This window comes from Artemia franciscana, chromosome 4 (assembly GCF_032884065.1).
Source record: "Artemia franciscana chromosome 4, ASM3288406v1, whole genome shotgun sequence".
Lineage (NCBI taxonomy): Eukaryota > Metazoa > Arthropoda > Branchiopoda > Anostraca > Artemiidae > Artemia > Artemia franciscana.
This window is the reverse complement of record NC_088866.1, coordinates 40,814,725-40,839,640: the sequence shown is the minus strand read 5'-3', so window position 1 is coordinate 40,839,640 and position 24,916 is coordinate 40,814,725. Positions and strand designations below refer to the sequence as shown.

General features: G+C 34.3%; 1 protein-coding gene across 1 annotated transcript in view; it reads left to right on the top strand.

The window, feature by feature from the left end:
• Nucleotides 1–24,916, top strand: part of LOC136025765 (uncharacterized) — a 92,077-nt gene that overhangs the window by 46,625 nt on the left and 20,536 nt on the right. The window contains exon 4 of the mRNA XM_065701751.1: nt 4,490–4,621. Within this exon, the coding sequence (XP_065557823.1) occupies nt 4,490–4,621 (132 nt within the window). The remainder of the gene's footprint in view (nt 1–4,489; nt 4,622–24,916) is intronic.

Sequence of the window (24,916 nt, the reverse complement as noted above, 5' to 3'; positions counted from 1 at the left end):
ATGTAGGAGACTTGTAAGTAATAATCTGCTGTTATGTTACAGTCAACTTCAGCGATGAGGGGTTTGAAACTATGCTAGTTGGTGTACCAAATAAGTAAGAATCGGTTCAATTTGGGCGAGAAACGGCTGTTAGCTCATAATCCTCTTCGGTAATAAGGGGTTTTCCACTTTTGCTAGTTGGTGTACCTATTATTTGTTTCCAGTGTATTTGATGGTTAAACCAATTTGGTTCCAGTGGTAAAACATGTAGGAGACTTTTAAGTAATAATCAGCTGTTGGGCTACAATCATCTTCAACGATGAGGGGTTTGCAACTTTTGCTAGCTGGTGTACCCATTTATTTGTTTCCGGTGAACTTGATGTCTATCACGGGAGAGGGACTTGTAAGTAAGAATCTTTTCACTTTGGGCTAGAAATTTTTTGCAAATTGGTGCACATTGTATTTGATCTCTTAAAATCTGACAGAATTAAGTGTTTACGCAACGGGTACAAACGATATCGAAAAACAATGAGGTAGTTTCGTAATAATTAGTGTCACCTATGTTATTTTAATCTTGAAAAGTTACGGATAGCTTTATAATACCAACTAGATTGTATAAGATATTGTTCCGAGTTTTCATCCGTCACGATGTCTACGATTGTAAAGGATAAAGTTCAACTGGCTGCAACATAAATTTAGTCCCTTCTTTCGATACTATTTTGTTGTTATTTTTTCAATGCTGAGGAATAGCCTTTGATCATGTGATTACTGATCGATAGCGAAGAAACAAAACTAAAGTGTTGCTCTCGCAACACTTTATTCGGCGAAGCCGGAAAAAGGTTGCCGCAACACTTCACGTTGCCCGGGCAACGTAGGTCTAGTCTTTAATTAGTTTTAAGTTTTAAATTCAAACTTTATCTTTGTTTGGCAAAATTGTGTTGAATTTAAGATTAATTTAAGGGCTATTCTATATTCTAAGTTTTGTAAGAAAATATTTTAACGACAGAAGTGGACATCTAGATATAATTGTCATTACCCTAAAATAAGAGCTTCGCCGTTATTCTGAAACTTCACTGAGGTGTTTCTGTTATCCGGGTGGCAGCGGTAGCTAGCAATCTTGTAAGAGACGATCACGTTCAATACCATGAAATGTGATAGCCAACACTCCTGAAAATAGTCTCACATCAAAACAAAAAGTACACTGTTAGAACCATTCTGTCTAAAATCCCTATAGAGGAAACTTATGGTCCCTTGGCTTGAATAACAAGGACAATCTATTGGCTGGAAAAACAAGAAAATTGGCTACAACCACGATATTCTGCATCGAAAGCATCTTTATTTTCCTTTTTTTTTCCCTCAGATAGAGGGGCAATCGAATATTGTAGAAAGCAGTTTAATAGCTCATTTTAAAGGCAATTGATGTGATTAAAAACCTTTAGTAATTAAAAACAATAATTTTCATAAAGAATCATTTTTTACGAAAAACTGTATTTTTATATAGCACTGTAGTAGCTCTTGCTATCAACACCAGGAATTTTTCACATCGTCGTGCTTATGTAATCATTTCTGATACTAAGAAATATGATAGCCCATAACTCCTGAAAATTGTTTCAGATTCAAAACAAGAAGTACAGTATTTTTATACTGCCTTATATTATATTAGAACTTACCATCCCTTGGCTTGAATAACGAGTAAAATCTATTGGCCTGAAAAACAAGCTAAGTTGCTTGAACTACGATAGTCTGGATTGACAACATCTATGTCTTTTTCTTTTGTACATAAAAGGACGAACTTTAGTCCATAGTAATTTAACTATTAAAATAAATATCAGAATTTCGCAACCAGGCTACAAGAATAAAATAGAGCCTAAACAACTACGATCAATTCGAGCAGACAAAGCAAAGGCCATTGAAAAATTGTCTAAAATAAATGAAAATTCAAAGTGAAAAAGAGAGAATGTTTGAAAATATTCGACACCGAAAATAATATAAAGGATCGATGCAGTACTATAGTAAAAAACCCTTACATACGGCAGCAGTATGGTTCACTATAAATGGTCTGGGTCGCAGCGTTAGCTAGCAGCCTCAAAAATATGATCAGGTCCCAAATTAAAAAATAGAATAGCCCATACATTCTAAAAATACAGTCAGATAAAAAAATGTGCACACTATTAGAATCGCCCTGTCCGAAAACCCTACAGAAAAAAAATACTTATAGTTCCTTGGCTTGAATAACCAGGAAAATACATTTGCTTGAAAAAACGATAGAACTACGATATTCTGCATCGACGACATCTTTTTTTCTTTTTTTCTCCGAGGCTAGCGGGGCACTGGAACATCATAGAAAGCTGTTAAATGGCTCATTTTGAAGAAAGTTGACGTGTTAAAAAAAAACTATGGTAATTAACAAGAATTATTTTTCAAATTGAATAATGTTTTACGAAAAACTGTATTTTAATGTACAAGACTGATGAATGACGTCTTAATCCTAGGTTGTGACCACATATGACGTAAAACATTATGCCATATTATGATGTCGGCTATAATGAAACCTAGGTTGCAGCGGTAGCTAGTGACCTAGCAAGAGACGATCACGTCCAGTACTAAGAATTAAAATAGCCCATATTTTCTAAGAATACTGTCAGATCAAAACAATACTTGTTTTGAACCTACTTGTCTGAAATCCCTATGTATGAAAATTACTGTCCCTGGGCTTGAATAAGGAGGAAAACCCACTGGCTTGGAAAGCAAGAAAATTTATTTAAACTTAGAAATTCTGCATCAAAGGCATTTTTTTTCCGTTCTTCCTCTTCATCTAGTAGGGCACTGAAGCATCCTAGAGAGCTGTATAATGGCCCATTTGAAAGGAAATTGCTACTTCTAGCGCTCATTGTAATATTTTTATTTTTTAAGAATCAATTTTACAAAAAAGCTGCATTTTCATATACAAGATTGATGAATGACGTCATAATGTTAGGTTGTAGCCATATATAGCGTAATAATTGAAGGAAATATGTATTCACGCTTATTTTTTGACAAAATAACATAAAAAATACTTCATAGATCGATCTAGTTTATATCGATTTACATAAAGCACCGGCATGGTTCGTTATAAATGGGGATTATATAAGTTTCATTTGGTTCTCGGTTGTAGATATGGCTGAAATATAGTAAACAACAAACAGCGGTAAATAGTTACCAAAAGTCAAAATAGTACTATCATCTTCTGGAAAGCATTTTCTGGGGTTGGTTATATCAAACAAAATGTAGTTTCGACATGACTGATATGTTATAAAATGAAAACTTGAATTGTTTTATTCGTGCAATAATCATGGTTGCAGCTGTAGTTGCACCTAGTAAGGGGCGAACCATAGCCCATTGTAGCTAAAAGTAAAGAAATACGTTTTGAAAAAAATCTGCCTATTGGGAAAAAATTGTTAACTGACAGTGATTCTGGAATGGAAATTTTTGTTTTGCTATTCATATTAAAAGGAAAAGTTTATAACAAAAAGAAACTTATAGAGACTTCAAAAAAAGGCCTGAAACCCCTCAAAAATTTGGTTGGATCAAAATTTACTATTGAATTTAACGTTACATTATGTTTGGGCATGGCCCTCGCAAGTTGTTTTTATTGTATCTTATACAAAAAAACGTTTAAACTTCAGATTAAAATATAGTTCCAATTCCTGAATCAGCTTAAATGGCGACTTTCCCTCATTTGATATTTTTTTTTCTCTTGCCTTTTTTTTATCAACAAACTGTTTTCAAACATTTGGTAATTGCTCTTAGAAGCCAACTGAGACAATTTTAATCCAATCTATGTCAAAATCTAATATATTTTTACCAAACCAAATAATTAGATAAATATAGCACCTGCAAGTTCTTAATCAAACCGACTTAAGATTAATCTTATCAGTCTCGATAATTTTTGATTACACCTCTTTTCTTACATACATATTACATATGGAACACGCATGTTATATTTCATATGTCATCCCCTCTTCTAGATTTCTGGTTTCTATTGACTGAACTTACTTAATAGTTATCTTTTTTCTACCGTATGAATTTTTCTGGTATAAACTTTTTTAAGGATCAGCACCCCCCCACGGTAATAATATCCCTGAGCTCCCTTGCTTCGAGGATAATACGAAAAAACACCGACATTTGCAGCCAGTGGACAAAAAAAGAGGAGAATGCAAATATTTTGACAGATATCTTTACTCAGCGTTCCTGTCATAAACAAACTATAAATTTAAACAAAATTTTGCCAACATATTCCCAAGTGAAGGTAACCCTGCTTAAGTTTTATTCTATTTGCACCGAGGACGGCCCAGTAGAGTTTATAATTTGTGTGTGTTTTTTCCAAATGTTCTATCATGTTTATATGAATTTAGGCTTTTTCTGTTTTTATGAATCTGCTCTTCTCATTCATCTATTATAGTGCTGTTTCTAACATTGTTATTACGGACTAGCTATTCAGTAATAAACTAATTATGTTTTCTTCTTTTAGATCAATTTCAAAATCCCGTCAAAAGACGCCTCAGATGACTAGAAAATCTGGAAAAATTATCCCAGGATTTGAGAGTATTTCCAAGCTCTTTAATTTCTTATCCATAGAGGAATATTGGAGGAAACGAAAAAGGTAAGATTTTATTGATTTTTGCCGACTAAAACTTTAAATTTTCATCAAATGTAATTTCGAAAGACCTCTATTTTTTTTTAAAATAGCAAATTTAATGTGTCATATCTGTCCAAGCAGTGCTTCGAAAAAAAAGAAGAAAAAAAGAGATTACCTAGATAAAAAAAACTTTCAGCAAAGACAAAGAAAGAAATATAACCCGTTTATTCTGAATTTGGAATTAGGATTAGGAGAAGAAGGCATGCCATGTCTTATCTGATCAGCAGGTGATTGTATTTCTGATCATTTGCCAGTATTTTATTAATTTTAATAGAATCTGCGACGCATATATTTTATTGCACACAACTAGTGTGCAGATTTTGAGTGTTAGCATACTGCTCAACAAACTTAGATTAGTTAAGGTTAATTGGGTTAATCACTAAGAAAAACTAAGATCATTTAAAATTAGTTTCGTTATAGCTCAAGCTAACAACATCTTTAAAACGCATATTTGTGTGAGTTTTCTAATTAGCACCTTTTTCTCTCGACAGGGCCGGATAAATTTAATTGAAAAGTGGTTGAAATTAAGCCTTCCCAAACGAGTTTTAACCTAATAATTTTTTACATCACTGATTGTATGTAATAAGTCAATATTTTAAAAATAAAAACACATTTCAAATGTCCCTCTGTATAACTGTCGAATTTTCGTTTTTTTTATCGACAGATCCGGATAATTTTGACTGGGAAATGCACAAAATTCAGCGAAAGCCATTCCCCCTATGAAATTTTTTATGCTAGCTTCAACTCATAGGTCTAATTTAGGGATGAACCCTTGCCTTACGTGAGGGATTTTACTAGCTAGATTTAACAAAATTAAATCATGCGCCAATGTGTCCTCGTTAAATTCTTGAACCACATGACTTTTCTAAATAAAAGAAAAAAGACTTAACTGCATCTAGCCGCTCATTTAATACATTAACGTAACAATTTGTTTGCTTGGTTTTAGAGGTGTTTTTCATAGCTATGGTCTCTCAAAGTTGGGATAACCAAATATATTTTTGTGTACAGTTTAAATAAAAGGACAATATTCAGTTTGTGCAAAATAGATGATGCTCGTCAATTAAATAGATTTTTATTCCCCGGAATTGCTCACGTTTCAGAAAGTATGCTGAGAAAAGACCAAACTAGTAGTCACACAGTAATTAATTCTCACGGCTTTAGAAAAAAAAAAAACAAATTGTGAAACATCGTGCTTTTAGACGCGTAGTGGTATGTACGCAAAGCATTTCTCTCTTCATAAATAATGCCTCAAAATTGGCTTTATCTTAAGAACTGGCGTTGAGAAAAGATCTCAATACCTTTTTTTTTTCTTTTCCTTTTTAAACAAATAGTAGATTCTGGGATTTGATGTGCCATTCCAGCAATATAATGTAAAATAAAACATAATTTTAAATTTATATCTCCCAAAGCAAAGTAGTGAAGTTTCCCCTTCTTTTCCTAAAAAGTTTGTCTTGTTTTTCCTAAGATAAGCCCCAGATAGAGAAGATCACCAAGATAAGCCCTAATAGTAGGCTGCTTAATGTAATTGCTCATCTCTGTCATTTCACCGTCTTCATCAGGAATTATAAAATACCGAAATTTTGCACTTTACAGCGCAAAAAAAAATATGACTTCTTGGCTTTCACTTTGGGGTTAGTCATGACATTTTCGTTTTGTCACATGAATTAATTACTTAAGTTCTATAGCTAGAGATAATGGTAGGAAAAAGAGAAATTAAATACAAATTTATGTAAATGGTGGTGGCCAACAGGAATCTACTGAAATCGCTAGATTACGCTACCTTGACTGTAATTCCATCGCTGTTTTTCAGCAGAAACGCATGATGTGGAAGTTAATGCATGGTGTAGTATTTTGATTTGTTCCTGAGTAATGACTTTTTGTTTAAAGTTAATTTTTAGAAAAGGTGCTATGGGTGTAGTTCTTTATTTTTCAGAGAATACATGGGTTGGTTCAGATACTTAATTTGTAATTGAATGGATTATGACGAAAAACAGAACTATACAAATCGTTTGCTGTAAATAAAAAAAAGGTCGTTTCTTTTTGCCCTTGTGAATACACCCCCTCACAAATATAATGAAGAATTATTGGCCTAGAAAGGATAATAGATCCTTTAACCACCCCCGCTCCCGGTCTTTCAATGACAATAAAAAGATTTTTATTGATACAATCCGTTAAAGCTTCTTTCTGAACATAGAAACGTGTTTTTGCTAAAGATAAAAGTAATCATTTTTTTAGAGGATTGTATATCTCGTCTTCTGCAAAAATAATGTTAGTTCTTAAATTCTTCACAGATTTTAAAAGCGTTTTCAATACATTGTTTTTATTTCATTATCTTTTCTCATAAGAGTAATAGTCATAGAAACTTAGGAAGATAGCCCACACCCTGGGCTTTTTTCATTAATTAAATTGACGTGGACATGAGTTCTTCTTTCCATTAAAAGTCCATTTTTACTGTACGGATTCATCATCGCATAACGTTGATCTCTTGTGTTACGTAACGATATCTATATTGACGCTTGATTTCTGGGAGGAAAGAAGGAGGGGAACTCAACTAGAGTTTTCCAAACAAAAAAATGGTGCATGTTCGTGATCTACGTACCAGATTTACCAATTACCGACTTTTTATACGTGCAAATTAAGTTGTTTTCATAAAGTAGTCATTTTAAAAGAAAATACTAAAAACAGTCAATATCACTTCTTCCAATTTTGGCTGATTTCTTATATGCTGTATAGAAGTTTTTTCAGTTTAAAAGGTACCAAAATCAATACTTTTGCAGTTTGGTTGAGGCTAAAACTTAGATTAACAATGCTAAAAGCCAGGTGCTGAGAATAATGAGAATAAATGAGAATTATATGCTGAGAATAAATGACCAAAATAAATGCTCCTCAAGGGGTAAAATGATCCATACAACCCTAAGGGTAAGGATCCCAGGTTATGGAAATGGCCCACTCTTCACGTTTATATTTTAGTATACATTTATGCTAAATATATTTAATAGTATATATTTTAGGTGGGTATTTTGAATCTTGTTGAAAACGAAATCATGGAAGGAACGTAATATGTATCGATATAGGCTGAAACCGAAACAGATATGCACGATACCCCCCCCCCCCACCCAAACCGAGGAATATCTGCGTTCAGTTTAGTCCCGTTATTTAGAGGAAAAAATTTGCAAATGGTGTGAAAAAAACTTATTAGTACTCGTAGTAAAAAAACCTGTTAGTATTGCGAAAAAACTTGTTGGTGTTGTAAAAAAAAAAATTATGAATCGTAAGAAAAAACATGTTAGCACTGTGAAAAAACTTGATACTCTTAGGAAAAAACTAGTTATTACTGTGAAACAACCTACACAATTTACCTACACATGGCAAGTTAGGTTAATCTAACCTACTAGCATGTAAGAAATCTAGCCTAATCTATGAACACTATTTTCTTAAGAGTAACAAGTTTTCTTCACAATACTGACAAGTTTTTTCCTACTAACACATTTTTCCTCGTGAGTAACAAGTTTTCCCCAATGCTAACAAGTTTTTTTCCTACGAGTAACAAGCTATTTCACAATACTAATAAGTTTTTTTTCTTGCAAGTTATAAGCTTTTTTTAATTACATAAAAAAAACTAGTTTTTCTAACTGAAAGTAAGGAGTGACATTAAAACTTAAAACGAACAGAAATTACTCCGTATATGAAATGGGTTTTCCCCTCCGCAATCCCTCGCTCTTTATGCTAAAGCTTTTAATTGTCTTAAAAAGCAGAATTGTGGTAAAGAGTCAAACTTTAGCGTAAAGAGCGAAGGATTGCGGAGGGGACAACCCATTTCATATAAGGAGTAATTTCTGTTCGTTTTAAGTTTTAATGTCGCTCCTTACTTTCAGTTAGAAAAAATAGTTTGTTTTTTTTATGTAATTTCTGAACGTTTTTGAATTAATGCATGTTTGATTTTGGCTCTCCACTCATAAATTATTAAAATGAAATTTACATTTTAATTCCTTTTTTGGCTAAATTGCTTTCTCTTAGTTCTGATCAGACGATTTTGAGAAATATGGGATGGGGAAGGAGGCCTAGTTGCCATGCAATTTTTTGGTTACACAAAAAGGCAACTATAAATTTTAATTTTTAACGAATTTTTTTATTAGTAAAAAATATACGTAACTTAAGAAATAACTTACGTAACAAACTTTTATATTCTTAAATTTTTATTATGTATATGAGGGGGTTTGTACCCTCGTTAATACATCGCTCTTTACACTAAATCGTAAGTTTTGTGCCGATTCTTTAAGAATGACCCCTGAATCAGAAAGGCCGTAGAATAAATAGTTGAAATTACTAAAAATACTTTAGCATAAAGAGCGAGGTATTTATCTCCTCCTAAATACCTCGCTCTTTATGCTAAAGTATTTTTAGAACCCCTTATATGCGTAATAATCTCTGTTCGTTTTAAGTTTCAATGGTACTCCTTACTTTCAATTGAAAGAATTTTTCCATGTTTATTTTTTCATTTTTTTTTTTATAGTAATTTTAGAAAATCCTGCACCCTTTTCATTGAATTTCTGTTCCCTCATGACATATTTCGCCAAGGAAAGATCCTCCCACATAGCCCCCTCCCCTCAACCGAAATGATTGGATATATTTTGGAAATGATGGTAATGGGGGGGTAGCCACCCTCCGATCACTTTGACCCTTAAAAAGAGCACTAGAACTTCTAATTAATTGTCTAATGAGCCCCATTGAAGGTTTACCACCTTTTCTATAAGAACCGTATGTGCTTCCAGGGCATAACTTACAACTTGCCCTGAAAGCTGTGGGGGGGGGGTGGAGATGTCATCCTCAAAGACATAATCTCTAAATCTTACACCTACGCTGAACAAAATAGATATTTACAAATTTTGGCTGGATGTGTTTGGGAGGATAAGGGGCTTGGAGGGGGGGGGGGTTACCCTCAAATTACTTTAAGCTTTTCAAGGATTAAGCTAGGTTTCATACGCAGGATTTTGATTCGGTGATAGAACAATCTAATTTTGAGTGAATGCAACGAATTTAGATTTTTTTTTTTTACGTCTTTTTAGCCAAAGTGTTCACTTTGCGTACAAAAAAGGAAAGCGTACATTTCCTTGAAAATAAATTGCAGTGTTTGAGGAGAGTTGGTCTTGGCTCTATAAAACTTTTCGTTGCAAGTGTCTGTAATTTGGACACAAAACTATCAGAATGTATATTTTGCAGACAAATAAAAACCATATAAGCTAGTGTTTCACATTTTAGAGTATTGATTTTTTTTAGAGAGCCTAACTGAAGAAACTCGGTTGTTCAAAATTATACTTTTCTTTCATGATTTATATTTGACCTATCATGCAACTAACTAATTTGGCTTCCTAAGACAATCGATTAAATCTGATTTCTTTTTTGCAGATACCGAGGTAGATATAAATATAACTGTCATGGATAAGGTTTCCAATTAAATATAGTTTCTACTAACTAGTGGTTGTAGAGAATAGAGAGAATTTTCATTTAGAGTGATTCTTATTTAATTATAGTATACCTTTCAAGGGTGCTTTTTTTCAAAGGTTATAAGCATATGACCTAATTTCGTATGCTTAATTTCATAGATAGGGGTATGGTTTTACGTTAAGGTTCGCCTCTGATTTTTAAAAGCATTTTAGGATGCAAGAAACATGGTAAGCTGGTAAAAGTAATGCCCAAGCCCCACTGTAGTCACACTTGTTTCCAACTTAATACCTTAAATTAAGTATTTTCTAATTGAAGGAATTACGTCGAAAATACGGCATATAAATGGGGAGATCTGACCGATCAAGTGTATAACTATATAATCAGCAACATTTGTATTGCAATTAGAAGACGAAGAAGATTTTGCCACCTTAGATAAAAATTCAACTTACATTTAGGCAATATTAAAGAAGAAAATTTACAACTCAAGACTTTGAATGAACCCAGTTATTGAACTCGGTCGGACAAACGTAGTGAATGAATTGGAAGTAATTATTTTGTTTTGTATTAATATGTTAGTTTTTATTTTTATGCTTTAGTACATCTGCTGATGATGATCGCTGTATATCGAAAAAATGAGACTTTTGTATCTGTTTTCAGTGTCTAACAAATTGACTTATCCCTATTTGAACGTTTATTTGGTAGTCATACTTGTCAGTAAAAAAGCCAAGGCTCATGACTGGAAATGTGTTTTCCTTGTTTTAACGTCTTACTTTTACTCAAGGAGCGAAAATTCCCACTGGAAAGAAATAGGTTTGAAAACCTTATGTCAGCAATAATTTATTCACAACTATTGCCGAAAAATGCTGTGTCTTACGTATCCTCCCTCGTATTTGTTTTATAAATAGGAAAACAGCTTTTCAAAAGCTTCCACCTTTTCTAATTGAAAAAAATACCTTACCTTTAATCTTAACTCTGTGAATGAAAGATTTTTCGCTCGCAATTTTTGTGCCTTGACAAATTAGGAAGAGAATCAAACAGTTCGTGGTAATGAACTGTAAGGAGCGACCCGATTCAATAGTAAACGAAACTCTAAAAAACGGAATTTTGATGCTAAAAGATACATCAAAAGAATGGAATTTTTACGTTGATTCTAAATATATAAGTTTCAATTAATTTAGTCTTTGTCATCAAAAGTTACGAGCCTGAGAAAATTTGCCTTATTTAGAAAATAGGGGAAAAAATCCCCTAAAAGTCATAGAATCTTAACGAAAATCACACCATCGCATTTGGCGTATCAGAGAACCCTATAGCAAAAATTTCAAGCTCCTATCTAAAAAAATGTGGAATTTCGTATTTTTTGCCAGAAGACAAATCACGGGTGCGTGTTTATTTGTTTGTTTGTTTTTTTTTTCCCAGGGGTTATCGTATCGACCAAGTGGTCCTAGAGTGTCGCAAGAGGGCTAATTCTTACGGAAATGAAAAGTTCTAGTGCCCTTTTTAAGTGATCAAAAAAATTGGAGGGTACCTAGGCCCCCTCCCACGCTCATTTTTTTCCAAAAGTTAACAGATTACAATTTTGAGATAGCCATTTTGTTCCGCATAGTCGAAAACCATAATAACTATGTCTTTGGGAATGAATTACTCCCCCACAATCCCTGGGGGAGTGGCTGCAAGTTACAAACTTTGACCAGTGTTTACATATAGTAATGGTTATTGGGAAGTGTACAGACACTTTCAGGGGGATTTTTTTTTTTGGTTTGGGGGGTGGATTTGATGGGAGGGGGCTATGTGGGAGGATCTTTCCTTGGAGGAATATGTCATGGGGGAAGAAAAATTCAATGAAAAGGGCGTAGGATTTTCTAGCTTTACTATAAAAAACAATGAAAAAATAAACATGAAAACGTTTTTTCAATTGAAAGTAAGGAATAGCATTGAAATTTAAAACGAACAGAGATTATTACGCATATGAGGGGTTCTAAAAATACTTTAGCATAAAGAGCGAGGTATTTAGGAGGAGATAAATACCTCGCTCTTTATGCTAAAGTATTTTTAGTAATTTCAACTATTTATTCTACGGCCTTTTTGATTCAGGGGTCATTCTTAAATAATTGGGACAAAACTTACGATTTAGTGTAAAGAGCGAAGTATTAACGAGGGTACAAACCCCCTCGTACACATAATAAAAATATAAGAATATAAAAGTTTGTTACGTCAGTTAATTCTTAAGTTACGCATATTTTTTACTAATAAAAACGTTCGTTAAAAATTAAAGGTTCTAGTAGCCTTTTTAAGTAACCAAAAAATTGGAGGGCAGCTAGGCCTCCTTCCCCACCCCTTATTTTTCAAAATCGTCTGATCAAAGCTAAGAGAAAGCCATTTAGCCAAAAAAAAAAAATTAATATACAAATTTCATTTCAATAATTTATGTGCGGAGAGCCAAAATCAAACATGCATTAATTCAAAAACGTTCAGAAATTAAATAAAAAAAACAGTTTTTTCAACTGAAAGTATGGAGCGACATTAAAACTTAAAACGAACAGAAATTACTCCGTATATGAAATGGGTTGTCCCTTCTGCAATCCCTCGCTCTTTACGCTAAAGTTTGACTCTTTGCCACAATTCTACTTTTTAAAACAATAAAACAGGCTAGAAGCAATCTGTTTTCTATCCTGGTTTTTCTAATTTTGTAAACTATTTGGCTTTAACTTATGAATTTGTAAACATTATTTAATATAAGATAATTATTGATATTTTATTTTGATAAATATAAATACCTGATTTCTCCTCTCACACCACTTTAAAGGCTAAGGACTCTTCTGTATTTAACTGACAACAATAAATATTTTGAAAGTGTGTTTATGTCTGACAGAAAATTTTTAAATATGAAAATGGTAATTGAATTTGTTTTGGAAAAATGAGCTTTTTGTTAAAATAAATAATACATTTCATGGATATTGGTTTTCAAACTACCGGAGTACAAAATTTTTTTAAAAACATATAAGAAACTTATTTTTATTCATTTTTGTTGCGTCTTTACATGTTGGACAATCAGTTAGGGGAGAGGGTTAAACCCCCCCCCCCTGGATACAGCTTCGAATATCTTCTTATTTTCTTATTCATTGCAAGCTCCCTAGACTCTTGCCTATCAGTTTAAATTTGCTTTAAAAGCATATTTATTTTTTGATTTTTTTGCCTTCTATTTAATCCAAAAGTATGATAAATTGAAAACTAAATCGACATTTTAAACATCGGTTAGCAATTATTTAAGCAACCTTTTTTTTGTTTTTTGTTTGCAGAATGCAAATTATAATAATAATAATAATTTATTTATAACCCACAAAGTACATTAAACTGTGGAGTAAACACACAAAAAAAGAAAAAACAAGACAAAAAACATAACAACATAAATAACATAGCAGCATAACGACATACAACATAAATAAATTACCTCCAATCAAAAAATGGCCAAAGAGGGTCAAAAACACCGACCATTTGCCGAGTTTTAAAACATATATCTATATATATAAAAATAAGTTGTCTGTGTGTGGATCTGTGGATGGATCAGGTGACGTCATGTTTGTTCGCATATGACGTCTAAATTATTTCACACTAATACAAAAGAAGAAAAAAACTAAAAAAGGTAAAAACTACAAAAAAAACTAAAAAGAAAAAAAACCTAAAAAAGCTAAAAAACTAAAAAAAAACTAAAAAAAGGTAAAAATCTAATAACTAAAAAAAAACTGAAAAAAATAAAAAAGGCAAAAACTACAAAAAAAATAAAAACTAATAAAAAAACTAAAAAAGCTAAAAAACTAAAAAAAACTAAAAAAAACTAAAAAAAGGTAAAAAACTAAAAAAAACTAAAAACTAAAAAAGAAAAAAACTAAAAAAAAGGAAAAAACTGAAAAATAAAAGAGAAAAAGAAGACTAAAAAAATATGAATAAATATATATAAAAATAAGTTGTTTGTGGGTTATGTCTGTCTGTCTGTCTGTCGAGTGACGTCGTGTTTGTCCGCATATGACGTCTGAATTATTTCACACTAATACAAAAGAAGAAAAAAAACTAAAAAAGGTAAAAACTACAAAAAAAACTAAAAAGAAAAAAAACTAAAAAAGCTAAAAAACTAAAAAAAACTAAAAAAAGGTAAAAAACTACAAACTAAAAAAAACTGAAAAAACTAAAAAAAGGCAAAAACTAAAAAAAAAACTAAAAACTAATAAAAAAACTAAAAAAGCTAAAAAACTAAAAAAACTAAAAAAAAACTAAAAAACGGTAAAAAACAAAAAAAAAACTAAAAACTAAAAAAGAAAAAACTAAAAAAAAGGAAAAAACTGAAAAATAAGAGAAAAAGAAAACTAAAAAAATATTAATAAATATAAAAAATATAAATATAAATATAATATAAATTAGCAATCAACAAAGCACCGAGACAAAAATGACGACCGGGACACAGGGAGTATAAATGACGACCAGGACATAAGTAAAAAAAAAAAACTAAAAAAACTAAAAAAATGGTAAAAACTACAAAAAAACTAAAAACTAATAAAAAAACTAAAACATCTAAAAATCTAAATAAACTAAAAAAGAAAAAAAAGAAAAAAGGAAAAAAATAAAGGAGAAAAACAAAACTAAAAAACGAATGTATATACAGACCGGGACACCGGGATACAAATGACGACCGGGACACAGGGAATATAAATGACGACCGGGACACAGGGACACAACTACAATGGGGACGCCGGGGGGCACAGGGGGATATAAATGACGAGCGGGACACCGGGACACAAGGAATATAAATGACGCCTGGGACACTCAAAGAGAAATCACAGACTGGAACACCGGGACACAAATGACGACCGGGACACAGGGAATATAAATGACGACCGGGACACAGGGACATAACTACAAAGGGGACGCCGGGGTGCACAGGGGGATATATAAATGACGATGGCGACTCAGGGAATGGTCGATTAGCAATCACCATCAACAAAGCTCAAGGGCAATCATTAGAATCATGAGGTATAGATCTGAATACGGATTGTTTTCCCATGGACCATTATATGTTGCATGTTCAAGAGTCGGTAAACCTGACAATCTATTTATATGCACAGACAATCGGACAGCAAAGAATGTTGTATATTCGCAAGTTTTACGTAGTTAAAAACATATATATATATATATATATATATATATATATATATATATATATATATATATATATATATATATATATATATATATATATATATATATATATATATATATATATATATATATATATATATATATATATATATATATATATATATATATATATATATATATATATATATATATATATATATATATATATCTATATTCACAGGTGGGACATAGGGACACAACTACAATGACGCGTAACTAATATGGCGCGTAACGACTTACGCGCGCGGGGGGGCTTGGGGGGGCGCGAAGCGCCCCAACCAACTAGGTGTTGGGGTGGCGCGAAGCGCCACCCCAACAGCTAGTCTTTAGATAAATGTTTCAGTTGCGAGGGCGCATCAACGATGTCAAATTTAGAGACGACTGTATGATTCCGATACCACCGAGGCAGACGCAGCAAATACTTGCAATACTTAAAATATCCTGAGCGTATTTTCTTTGTATCCTTCTTGCGAAGGAGGAAAGCAAAACCAGAAAGATAAAAAACAGCAGGGGCACAAAAACTAGAATAAAGACGGCATAGTCCATTTCGGTTATACCGACCACGATTTGGTGAAATTTTCGCGTATCCAACCCGCATACTTTTCAGCACGCTGGACGTAATAGCGGAGCAAGTAGACGAAAGTGACGTGGAAAAAGAGAGACCCAACCATTTAATACTTGCTGAACATGGTATAGTTGAAGAACCCAAGCAAAGAGGTGATGCTGGTGGAGGACTCCCAAAACACAAAAACTCACATTTGGAGGCATTAACTGAAAGGCCTACTGTGGATAGTGCGGCTGAAAGCCGGTAGAAGTTGGTAATTAGACTATTTTTTGTCCGGCTAAGAAGCAGAACATCATCTGCATATGCAACGTGACTAATGCCTAAATTATCATTGTAAAAAATTGACGGTTGAAGACGCTGGAGACACGAAGCTAAAACACATTTAAAAATGCTCGGGGATAACACGGCACCTTGCCTAACGCCTTTTTTAACAGGAATATACTCCCCTACCGTACCATTCCACTTCACCCTAACTGAAGAATTAGCATACCAATACTTAAGCACGGAAACAATAGAAAGGTTAACACCCGAGGCTGCTAGAGAAAACAAAGCATTTGAATGAATTACATTATCAAAAGCACTAGATATGTCAACAGTCAAACAATACAGGGGACTTTTTTGAGCAACAGCTTGTTTCATTAGCCGACCCACAATATGGTGAGCTTGAAAACAGCCCATACCTTTTCTAAAACCAAGCTGGAAGGGTGTAAAATTGCACTTGGAGTTAATGGCTGGTAGCAGTACATATTCAAATAGCTTACTAACAAAACAAGACACAGTGATAGGACGATAATTGGAGCAAGTACTGGGGTCCTTACCCCTCTTGACTATGGGAGATATACAACCGGACAAAAAACTATCTGGCACAACGGACTGTGCTAAACACATCTGAAACAATAATTGCAAATGCTTCAGCAGTTCAGGACAATCATAAGCAAAAAACTTGAAGCAAAGACCATCACTATCGAGAGACTCAGACTTATTCACTTGCATAAGAGCTCGGAGTATAACACCAGATTCCACCGACAACACTTGAGATTGGTTGATACGAATTGGGAGGATTGAGTTTACAAGCTTTGTAAAATGATTTTGGAGATTAATATTGAACGAAAGCAAAATATTTTTATAATGAGAAACGAAGTCACATAGCCGAAGAGACGAATCAATTGGAGGTGAACAACACTTAACACTGTTTATAACACGATCCCAGGATTTCTTGTCACAAGGACCATCCCAGGCATTCAGTCTCGCTCTACGCAGGGAATATTTGTACTCTCGTTTGGTTTTCTGTTTTATTTGATGTACTGAACCAGAAGAAGGACGATTACAGGCTATCCACATACGGAGCCAGAACTTAGCTTTTTGTTTAGCTATCTTCACTTTAGGATCAACTTTCCAAAAGGGATTGCGAGTACCCGTTCGCACGCACTCGGAGGGTACAGCTGTTTTAGCGGCAGACTTTAGACAGAACACTATTTGCTGATAATACGAGTTGATATCTATCCGCGTTGAAGTTGTAGATACAGATGTTTGCAATAAGTGGAAAGGCACTTTAATAGATGATAATAACTGGGACAATGTCAATACATAAAGTGGAACATTGGTATTTTCCCAATTTAACTTTGAGAACCACTTGAGAGAGTTACGTTGCACAGAGGTCGCCATGGAACAAGATAGTTGGCACGTGATTGGTAAATGATCGTCGTCGATTTTAGAGTCTTCCACATGAACTATTGATGAAAGTAGAGTTGAATCTGACACAATTACATGATCAAGGTTGGAAGTAAGACCACCACGATTGTGAATATAAGTAAATAGAAGATCTTTATCAGCAAGATGGAATCCTCCAGGTAGTGAATCGAGAAAGATTTCAGATCGGTCGGAATTAGATAATAAGTCAGTGTTCATGTCACCGGCGAGAACCCATTTGGTATTTTGTTTTGAAAGGTCGCTAAGTAGTGTTCGTAGGCGATTACATGCTTGTGAAAAACTAGACAATGACTGCACAGTCTTTTTATTACAGGGGAAATAAATGTTTATAAATGTGGTATCACCACATTTTATCGCTAAGATGTTAGCGTCGCTTTGCAATAATATCGGCTGAGCCTTGTGTCTGAAATAGATGGCCAGACCTCCTGATGGTCTTCCACGGGTTTTTTGGGCGGCTCTCAAGAAGGTATAATGGGTCCGAGAACGCTTTAGGCTATCAACATTCACTTTAGAGAGAAGGTGCTCCTGTAGAAACACAATATCATTTTCAAGTAGCTCACTTATCAGTAGATCCTTGTCTTTTGTACCATTAATATTAAGGGAAACAAAGCTAAACGGAGTTTGAGCATTCATTTATTAGCGTTGTTGAGAGCCGATCGGAGAACTTTGCATTTCAGGCTAAAACTCACGTGTTCCATAGTGCAATTTGCACATTTTGGTGAGGCTTGGCAAGGGTTCTCCTTGGAATTCACATGAGGGCCAGAACATCTGGAACACTTGGGATGTGCTGGTGAGCTGGGACAAGCTCCAATCAGGTGATCAGTACTTTGACAGCGAAAGCATCGACGCGGAATGGATTGAAAGGGCTTAGCGCGAAAAATTTCATATCCAATACGGATTCCCGACTCCAGAACCGCATTCAGAGCGGTTTTGTCGACGAACTCGAGGCGAAAAGTACGAGAGTCGCCGATTTGACTAGCACTAATAAGTCCTTCCACTGAGGCCTCCAAATCAGCTCTTGAATAATTATGGGGTATATCCCGGACCACAGCTAAAGGCTTTTTATCAATCACTCTGGCTCCAACGTTAGGGATGGAGCTAGTAACAGCTTCAGCAAGCGAGTCGGCTGAGCGCTTATCGCGTACCATCACAACCCAGCTTTTGTTATGTGGCTTAGATTTTAGACTTATGATTCCGTCGTGACCATCCAACGTTTCAAGCTTCTTCATGCGAAGGATAGGGTCGCTGAGCTCCGGGGGTGGGTTTCTTACAACGACAGCGTAGGACGGTTTTTTCTTATTTTGAGTAGGGGCTACAAGCTTAGACTGTCCCTCTGTAACCTTGGATGCAATATCACGCAGCTGTTCAAGGCAAGAATTCACCTTGGCACTGAGGGTACTGAAGGCATCGACAGGGATCATTGGCACTTCGCTGGGACATTTGATAACAAAATCCGGAAGCTTTATGTTCTGGGAATCGCACTTTACAAGCGAAGAAATAATGTCCGAAGCACAGTTTAATGCAGCATTGGCTCCTACGCGCTTCGATGGGACTTCATTCGGAAAAAGATTTAAAAAAAAAGTAATTTACGGGTCTCACCAAGAGAAGAAGACTCGAAGAAATCGGCCAAGTACTCTTTCATCGTATCGGGCGAAACTCCTTTAGCAAGATTTTTCTGTACAAAGCACAGGATAGGATTGTAGAAAAGTTCATTTTCGCACCAATTGCCAATTCCCATTTTCTCTAGATTGAAGGTTCACTTGCGAGAGAAGTAAGGGAAGCGTTGGAGGCTGCCTACCTTGTCCCCGCAATTTAAGGGACAAGCCCGGCGGGTACCACGGCTCTTGCAAACAGCTCTCCCCCACCCTTCTGCTTACTTTTCTCCTCTCACCTTTATCGTAACGCAATCGTCTATAATATCGGAAATTATAATTATTTTCGCAACTGCTTAATCCTGACCTATATCATATATAGTTCATGAAAAAATCGATAAGAGAAATCACTATTCCCAAGGGAATTTTCACTCAAGTCTGAAAATAATCCGCTTATTTATAATTCTTTGGACACTGAATTAATTATTATGAAAATATTGGCTATATGTCAGGTAGAGACGATAATCCTGTACCAAATATTAGTGATAGGTTCAATCCAAATATAGGTCCTCACACCTTGAACTCTGAATCAATACTCGTCACTTAACTAGCCCTGGATTAAAGTGTAAGAAACCTGTCTCTTAATTATGCTAATTGATGTTTCATTTAAACTTGAATTAACTATTTATTTACCATCACTTATTCTTTCATAGTAGTTGTTATACGTTTTAAAGTTTGACTTATTAAATGTCTTTATCTCTCCTCGTTTTAGGTTTCTGAATCTTGATTTACTCTTGTTTAAAAATATTTTCAATTACATTGTCTTTTTATCTAATTATGTGTAATACCACTATTCAAAAGAAATAAATTCAAAAGATAAACTAATTAATGGCAAATTACATATACAATCAATAGAGTTGATCATTGATCAATGCAAACGGGATAAATGGGATAGCAATGCTTTTTACCTACTCTCAGACTACTGCATTAAACTTGGATTGATGAATAGACTTGCAGATTGATCTGGATGTGACCCCAAAACAGACTCCTTAAACAGAAAATTTCTTGTGTACGATATGTAAATTTGTTCCTATTTAGCTATGGATGCTATAACCGTACATGTTTGCAATCTAGCTGGGTACTAAGGAAATGTAGGACTTCCTCAAATTGGATGGAAAGATCTTTTTAGGAAATATCTAAAAAGGAAGTGGAAACTTCATTGGATACTTGTTCCTTACACGGGAAACACTCAAGAAGTGAAGTTAGGTTAACCATAATGATATATATCAAAATATGATGAAAAAGGTCATATTCAGGGGGTAGAGCGATTGAACCCCTTTCTTAAAATGTTTGTCTGACTCATAAAAAACGTAACACAAATGAATACAAACAAATTTTTGATACTTTTTATTGTTCTTTTATTGTTTTTGTGCATACCCCTTCACCCCGAAAATAAAATCCTGGATACGGTCCTGAATGAAAATATAATACTATAGAAACAAAATTATGGGAAATACAGCTGAAAATTATGGAAAGTAGGTCGCCCAGAACGCATTATATCAAATACCTAGCCCCTAACCACCTCTATATATTAAATATTTAATTAAAATATACCTACATCGTAGTTTTCTCACTAAAAATTAGCAAATCATAACCGATTGCTGAAATACAAACTGGATTTTGTCAGATCCTACAGAGCGAAATTCTTGAGTGTTTTCCAAATAATTATCAAGTACCTTTCATTGGAACCAAATAAAGATTAAGGCTATAAGGAAGTTGGATGGAGATGGACTATGGTTACCTGCGTTCCTTGTAGTCCCCGAAGCCGTGCCGAAAACCCGCTGCGCATCGTTGAAAATATTTTAGCCCGCTGTCACCGCAAAGGCTTCAGGGCGCCTGATTGCCGCTGGAATTTTTGTTTTTGCCAAACTATTTTCTTAGGATATTAAGAGGAAAATATAAGCCAAAATTAACCTATCAATGGCACATGCAAATATTATGGATTTTGAAATTGCTTGTCTACTATGAACTTTTCACATGACTCTGCCTTCTTCACTATAATATGACAATTTCTCGTTAAATAAGTTTTGACCAGCCCTTATCTTCCTCGAATATCTTCTTTATAAATGCTTCCTTTTTTAGTTGAGCAAATATATGTCAAATCTTTCCCAAGCTTCTAAGGTCAAGAGCGTTGAACCCGCTGGCCCATGCTATAGCCAACTTCAACTAACGGGCTAAAACGCGCTTTATTTCAATTTCTTATTGCACTATTCCTAAGTGCGAGGATTAAATTCTGAAGCAATGAGAAATAATAGTAACTATAGTATGGAGGGGGATATGTTGGGAATTATCAACCCCCTTATTAAGTAGATGATAAAATAATTATTTAATTTCTAGTGTTGTTCTCTACTTTCACATATTTTTTTTTTCATTTTCAGTATTATATTTATTTTAATCCATCCTTAGCTTTTACACCAAAGTTTAACTTTTGCATTCACAATTCTTCAAAACTTCAACAAAACTGAAAAAACGTTCCTCAATATTTTTTAAAAGGGGGTCTTAATTACCAACATTATCATTTTCGTCCTGATCTCCACTCTCATTGCCCTGACTTCATCTGATCAAACCACCTCCTTTACTTTGATGTACGATCATGAATAATGAGGAAATTTATAGTTGCTGCTCTTTTGAGAAAACCCAAAAGTCACATTCACACAGCTGATTGGTGTAGCTAATCCTCTGACAGCGCCAGAGATTACAGCCTATTCTTCAGCCTGGTTGTTAGGCTTGTATTTTGGAGGAGGGTTCACTGAGAAAATACTATTCCTGGCAAATCTCTGGTGTCATATAGCCCATTAACCAGCTGAGCTAAGGTAAAATAAAAAAAGAGAAGAAATTACAAACTAAACAGGATCTTATCAAAATACACAGATTTACATAAAAGCCGCCTAATAGTACAATGAAAATATAGTCTTTTATTTCTCTATAAAAGTACTTTCCGACTGTTGGGGAGTAACATTCCATTTTACAGCCTAATCACATGTATAGTCCAAATTTATTCCTCCAGTTGAAAAGATACTGGAAGTCAAATCCTCTCTCTGTATTGGAAAGAAGAACCGCCCACGAGAAGTGGACCCTTAAAACAACGCCTGTGATTTTCCAGAACCCCTTCCTCATAAAAGTAGATCAACTTTCCTAATACTTGCGTGCAATAATGCAATAGTGTATAACCGTCCCTCCATTTTGTTTTGACTGTGTAACTTTATGTTTAGAGGTAAATGAGGCATCATATAGCAATGTGACCTCTAAAACTTGGATGATACCCACATAGCTTTTCAGAACTCCAAAGCCAGTTAGCTATCTCCTAATTTTCTGCCTTAGTTGGGTCAAAATTGATACTTATTTATTTTGGACTACCTTAACTAGGATATTAACTAGGGGTTACTATTTCATTCTTTTGTGTTTCAGTTACTGTTGAAGGAAGTCATGTGTATGCGGTTTTCTCTTTGTTGCCGAAATTTCTAAATATTGAATGGGCTCAATTTATTGCAATTTGTTGTATTGTATTACAGACATCTGTTTTGGGAGAAGGAATTTAAACCCATTGGAGTCCTGCCTAAAAAACAGTTATCTTTCTTATGCTCTGGTCACTTGAGCCTTGTCTTAGTCCTTATCATTTTACTATTGTTTGAGCAGTAATAATAGTAAATACATATATGTGGTATTACAATCACAGGGTTCCAATTTCAACTAGCAGTAGCTCTTCACAGTTTCAGAAATATATAGCTTACTCTGTTAATTGCAAAAAAAAAACTTAGAAAAATGAAAGTTAGCTTGACGAATCTTCAGTTGATAAGTTAATGGGAGCTATTAGGCTATGGATATAATTTTAGTGATTATATTTTGTCCAAAGTATTATATTTGGAATTTCACAGCCGTGTTTGCTTGATTGTTATTTTTTTTTCTTATTTTCACCGCTATAGGTTTTATTATTGCTACCATGAATATATAATACTCGCATTAACTGAGCTTGAAGGTCCGAATGCTGATTTTATATAATTTCTGTGTTTTGTGTAGAGAACAGAATTTATTATAATATGGTAGAAAATTTTTAGTTTTGATCGTAAAAAGTGACAGTTAGTTTTCGTAATAGGAAGAAATATGAATTGTACTTTCCTTGAACCATTTTTGGAGAGCTCTCAAATCGAGATGTTGGTATATTTGTTTTTCATTCAAGTTCTGAAATGAAAAAAAAATGGCTTTGCACAACTTTGAACCATGCTAGCCAAGTGGCTAGTAAGCTAAACTTGAAATTGTTTGGCGTTAAGGGAAGGGGTCTGAATCCTGGTAGAGCTGGTTATTTGGTTTACTCAAATACTTGGCGATCTAGCTCTAATGAGCAACCCATTTAGAGCAGTGAACCATCTCTAAAAGGTACTTGGAGAAATCTGGGGAAGGTACACAGGAAGGGTTTGCGAAATCAAAGGATGGCTGTCTTCTAACCCCCCTCCATTTATGACTGAAGGGCCAAGAAACATAGATCATTACCGTAAGTATAAACTGCATAGTCCAATATCGTACTCTTTACTTTACCTGTAGTTTTTGTTGCTATGCCATTTAAGGATAAACAATGGTAAAGAGGATATAAATATTTTTTTTTCTTCTGAATATTATAAGGAAGGTAAGAGACCTCAAGGAATTGTAAAACAGGTAAAAGTTAGCCAAAGAAATGGAATTTAGGTTGCAACCTCCGGAAATCTAGACATGGAGCAAGATATACACACCAGATTCCTTTGAGGTTTCCCTGATGTTTTTTTTTGCCAGATAGGGTGAAAGTAAATTTATTTTAGTTTAGGTTTTAGATTTTGATATAAATTAAACTTAAAAATTTTGAATTCCCTATTATGTCTGGGTAATTCAATTTTCAGGCAGTTTTAGGCACTGTATATCATTTGGATAAGAAGAATGTTTGGGAGAGCAAAAATTCAAAAAAGAACAAATGCCTATTAATACCTACTAACCTCCTCTTTTATACAATCCTAATAAGGGGGGGGGGGGGGCGGGAGCTAATGTCAGGTTTGCTTCTTACTCAATTGAACTATCTGTCTTGGCTTTTTCTGTAATTAGCCATGACTTCATGCCCATTTTTTATAAAATTTAAATGGAATAGTTGTGGGCATCAAATCCTGGCTAATTTTAGAAAATGCCAAGACAGATAGTTCATGAGTGAGAAGCAAACCTGGCATTAATTCCCCCCTTATTAGAATTGTATAAAAATGAGGGTTAGTTCATTTGTTAATAGATATGTCTATTTATTATCCGTCCTTGTGTCATTGCTAGGTCAGTAGACCGGAAGCTTAAACTGTTCTTAGATGTGCCGGTGGCTCACCGTCGCCAAACATAATCGCATCCGCCACCGCCAAATTTTATTTCGGCGTAGCTTCGGGGAGTAGTCGGTTGGTTCTTGGTGAGGATGTTTTGGGTTTGTTTTTCAAATTTTAATTGGTTGTTGTTTGAATTTGGCTGTCAGTTTGGTATCCCTTTTTTAATCTTCAGAATTCGAGCATCCTTTCGAAATGTTTTCTTGATCTTAGGTTTCTGATGTTTTTACAGAAAGTTGCCCCGAAATATGTTTGTTTTATTACTTAACGGTAATAAAAAGGTAAGGTAAAATATTGACACCACGAAGCTATAAAATAGACTCTCTTGTTCTATTTCTAAATTCGAAAGTTTTTTTTCCTTATGTTTAATATAGGCTGT